Raw genomic sequence first — 5,076 nt, forward strand, 5'->3', positions numbered from 1 at the left:
ACCCCTCATAGGACCTCAGATGATGCCAACCCTGAAACAACATACAGAACTACCACATTTTGCTATAAGTTTGATTGCATCATATAATAATTGCTGTTAATAGTGTTCATTGTCTGTTTGATTACGTCTTTAATTGAATTTTTCCATACATTTCTGCCATATGTACAAACCCGATTCCGTCCCACCTTTTTTGGAATGTGTAGCTCTCATGAAATCCAAAATGAGCCAATATTTGGCATGACATTTCAAAATGTCTCACTTTCAACATTTGATATGTTATCTATATTCTATTGTGAATAAAATATAAGTTTATGAGATTTGTAAATTATTCCATTCCTTTTTTACTCACAATTTGTACAGTGTCCCAACTTTTTTGGAATTGGGTTTGTACATTAACTGACAGTCACCACTGATAAGCTACCACTAAATATTGTAGAAACTTAATTTGCTGTAAAGTTGCTTTGCAATGATTTGTATCGTGAAAAGCGCTGTACAAATAAACTTGAATTTAATTTAATTTAATTTAATTTAATTGATACCATCAGTGCATGAATCAGGTTTCCACAGTATGGTTTGATACAAAAGAAGAGTGTGTCAGCCTGTCTGGAATTCGCCAAACAGCACCTTAAATGACTCTTGAGACCATGAGGTTCTTTAAGACTAAAATTGATAACTAAAAGCCACATTTTCTCCTGCTCAATTTTCCAGGGATAATCTGGGGATTACTCTCAGCATCAATCATTTGTGAGCTGGTATGAATTGAAGAAAAGAGAGAAATCCTAAAAGAAAACCTATTCCTCAGGGCAAACGTTCACCTTTCATCCTAAACGTGACCAAACTGCCAAAACCATACCGGAATGGCTATGAAAGAAGTGATTGAATTTATGAGCGTCCCAAAGCACAACCTTGAAATCCAGTGAAAATCTCTGGTTAGAACAGAAAACCACTGGGTATGTTGTGTGTATATACAGTGAAAATCATGGATATTTTCTGAACGCATACCCTGATGATCTACTACATTAGCTAAAATGTGCATATTTGCGGTATATAGCAGAGCTCACCGTAGGGCTATGCAATCGCATTATGCAAAGATTCTTGACCTTCCATTTAACTAAAAATGAACAAGAAGCGATCTTACATCTCAGATCTACTTCATGACTTTTAATTAAACTGCCAAAACAAGTGCACTTTTACACAAAAGAGTAACTTATATCCCAACAATGCAGCAAGCTACTGTTTAAAATGTTTATTATTGCATCCTGCATGTATTTCATATACTCTTCTAGGCATATAGAGGGAGAAGGGAAAATAAGAATTCATTAAAAATATACAATTATTTGCATGTGCTGTCTACCTTGTAATAGCACACAATTCACTAAAGGAATTATGTAAATCAGTTAACAGAGCCCAACAAATATGCTGAAAGCAATTTGTATGGTGCAATTCCCTGTCTTGCAGGTCGGATCTGAAGAACGCAAAACTACTGTGATCAATCATACGCCACTGAGACTGCATCACTCGAACAGAGCAATCCAGGCACCTGAAGTGGCTCCTCAAAGGTATAGTTGACCCAACACAAAAGATTATATTTTTATTTTTGTCCACAACAACTTAAAGTCAGTGGCGTCAAAGTCTGGTTTCGAACCCATCGATTTTAACTGTATGGGCAAAAACAGTTCTTCAAAGGAGGTTCTTCTTCAAATGTTTGGAACAACATGAGGATGAGTAAATGATAAAAGAGTTTCAATATTTTTGGTGAACTAGTCACTTTAAAAGGCCAGAAGTACACAGCACATCTTAATAAAATTCTCAGCTGATGAATTACTGCTGCCATGATTAAAAGAAAAATTATACAAATATAATTTTTAAAATGAAATTCAATTGAATGCAACATTACGTAAACTACCACTTTTTGTGATTACATAAATGTGTTTGCACTGAAAATATTGACAATGACAATACTTATGAGCAGGTTAGAATGTTAAGGTCAGTGAAAGAGTTTATTGCACTTAAAATGGTGTTCTGAACAGTTTATTGACATTTCAGATACGTCTGAGAGAGCTTAAGAGGATCTAGTAAAGTAAAGGCTGAAATTTGAGGAGCAAAGCTGGTATACCAAATATCACTAACAATACTTGAAACTGTAATAAAGGCCAAGGCATTCCTTAAAAGTGATCTAAAATTTATTATTTTCAGTTAATTAAACGCTAACTCTAATTCTAAAACACCCACATCCACCAGCAGATAAAGTGTGTGTGGGAGTACTGTGAAATTGCACAGTCAAAAGGGCTAATTGTTTTCTGTAAAGTACCTCAATAGGCATCTACATCTCAGTGAAATAAGGTCCAAAGGGCATAACTTTACAATTACCTGTGTAATCGCATGTTTCCTGCTCTGTATTCATCTGCCTGGGGAACAGACTCTCCAGATCATCTCCAAATATGGCAGGCGTGTTTTCTATCAGGTACTGGATGAGCGCTGCGACCTGAACGACAGATGGAAAAACACGAAACACCATCAATATGGAAAACAGACACAGCTGGCCCGCAAACGTAAACGTTGACCGTAGCAGTACATATATCAGAGACTGAAGCCCTGTACAAACCAGCTTGTGAAGTTTACGGCTTGTGTTAGGAAATGTTTTAAGAAGATTTATGTTCTACGTTCGCCGGAGCATGTCAGTGTGTCTGAGGTGGACACATTGTGTATGCTAGATGACTGCCACCTTGTTTCTGTCCAAGTTCTAGAGTGTTTAGACATCAGTTTAGAGTTTTCATCACACAGACCGTACGTGACGCCAGTGTGTGTGTGTGTTTGTGTGTGTGCGTCTGGCATGTGCATAGAGATCCTCGCAAAATCCAAAGAATCTTTTACTCCTTACTCATTTCAGATACAAACAAGCCCAAAGAACTGGAAAATTAAAAAGCATAGGCCTATAGAGGGAATGGAATGCTCTGTAGCACTTCCACTGGAAAAAACAGTATTTCATACACACCATAGGGATCTGCGGCTGGCATGCGAAAGGCATCATCATACGTAGTCCTGGACATGGTGAACTATTCTAACCACATTAACAATTAGTGGTTCACTTAAATAGCCTGCTCTCATTCACCACACATTTGCCTGTGCACTAATTGGCTGGATTCATTGGGTTTGGACACAGCGTGAGAATGCGCTGCACAAATAATCTGCCATTGTGGGTGTTGAGAAACAAAAGCATCTGCACAGTCACTCACACACATCCAACTGCTCATTATAGATCAATCCATGATTCATATCTCCCTTCATGTTCTTTTAAAGTCCCCAGGAAATCAAAATGGACCATTCTTGCTTCTGTGAGGAATACTGCAGCATTTATTCCAAATGATTTATCTGTGCACATCATTATTTTTTCAAAATGAAATGAATGTACCAAGGGGGACCAATCGCCCAATCGCAGTGGTTATTGTGTAAATAAAAGCTTACTTGACTTGACTTGACATAGCAATTCACCCCTGTGTCCAAGCATGTAAAAATCATTGTCAAATGAGCAGATAAAGTAAGTGAGTAAAAACATCACAATAATCCACACGAATCTATTCCAAGTGAAAAGCTGCGTGTTTGCAATAAACCAATCCATCAAGACATTTTTATTTTCGAACCGTTGCTTCTGGCTTCTTCTATCCACAACGTTTGTTTTCTCCAGTGAAAAAGTCGTCTCATCTGAATCAGGAACAAAATATCCACAGATCAAGCAGCATTTAAAAGCAAACCCAGTCCAAAACAGCTTTAAGCAAATCTGTCGGTGGGTTTGGATGTGCAAGGATGACAGGTGATGAACTTTTTCACGGGAGGAAGAGTTAGTGTAGATTATGGACTCATCTTTTGGCTAGAAGGTTTAAAGTCACCTTAACAACACATTTTTGTATATGTTTGAACTCTAATTCGTTGATGATGTCACCCATTCACTTCAGAGGATCCATTGGTGAGCAAATGATGTAATGTTATTCAAATGATGTAATGTCTTGGTTGACTTGAGGGAAAGTTAATTGTCAGTATAAAAGGTATACAGTAGGTTCCATTGTGACAAGTGAATGTTACTTGAAGTGAATGTTACTTGTCAAACAACACACAGGGTTAATTAAGAAATATATATAACACTACACACCTGCAAAGCTAAAGACTGCACTTCATTAGCAGGCATGAAGTCAGTTCTTCATTGATTTACTACATCTGGTGAAAGTATGGGAATTCAGCCCACGTTTCTTTCTTGTGGCAGTTCTAATCTATGAACTTCCACAACATCTCATGTAATACTAATGGATGTTTTGTCTACAGATGCACATGACATACTTCCCAGAGTGAAACAGAGATTTGATCACAGATGCTATGTTCATCTACACTGGATCAGGCGAATAATGTTAATGAAATGTGTGCACAAATAATATAAATGCCTAGAATTGAATAAAAAACAGCAGACGCTCTTCTCCAACCCCCTGGTGGGCAGTCAATTTTGTATTTATACATTTATTTATGTATCTATACACCCCGTCTCATACATGGAGCTTTTTGGAGTCAGAGCACTGGTCTTTATTAGTTTTTAATCATATCCCAGTAAATAAGTTGCTATGGAGACCAGTGTCTAATGACTGTCATCTTTAGGAAGCCAGGCAACACACTAGGGATGGGCGATATGTTATCGTTTTTCGATATACCGGTACAAATTCTCCACACGATAAGAATTCGTCTTCCCGCGATAATAACGATAAAGTCTAGTTGTTGACATATTTCTGTGAACGACTGTGTGGAGTGACGTGAAGAAAGGCGGACGTGAAATTGAGCTGCTCCTGAATCTGCAATCTGGAACAGGTTTGGATAGGGCTGTACAGTGCGACAAAAATCGGTCCGAGCCTTGGGTAGCACGTGTGCGACACAGTTTTACATGTGTATGAATCGTTTACAAACCTGTTGTCCAACAAAGATATTCAGGGCTCTACAGTGCGACCATTTCAGTCTCAAAACTACTGCGTGCGACTATGAAATTATATTTAGGAGCACCTGTGCGACTGACCCGATCAGCATATTTGAGCTTCAAAG

At 37.9% G+C, this 5,076-nt stretch overlaps 1 protein-coding gene across 2 annotated transcripts in view; it reads right to left on the reverse strand.

Annotated features, from left to right (window-relative positions):
* arhgap20b (Rho GTPase activating protein 20b) overlaps positions 1-5,076 on the reverse strand; it is a 44,144-nt gene that overhangs the window by 7,534 nt on the left and 31,534 nt on the right. For both annotated transcript variants that reach the window (XM_016288240.1, XM_016288238.1), the window contains one exon: positions 2,371-2,485. In XM_016288240.1, the coding sequence (XP_016143726.1) occupies positions 2,371-2,485 (115 nt within the window). The remainder of the gene's footprint in view (positions 1-2,370; positions 2,486-5,076) is intronic.

This window comes from Sinocyclocheilus grahami, unplaced genomic scaffold (assembly GCF_001515645.1).
Source record: "Sinocyclocheilus grahami isolate Dianchi unplaced genomic scaffold, SAMN03320097.WGS_v1.1 scaffold230.1, whole genome shotgun sequence".
In the NCBI taxonomy this organism is placed as follows: Eukaryota; Metazoa; Chordata; class Actinopteri; order Cypriniformes; family Cyprinidae; genus Sinocyclocheilus; species Sinocyclocheilus grahami.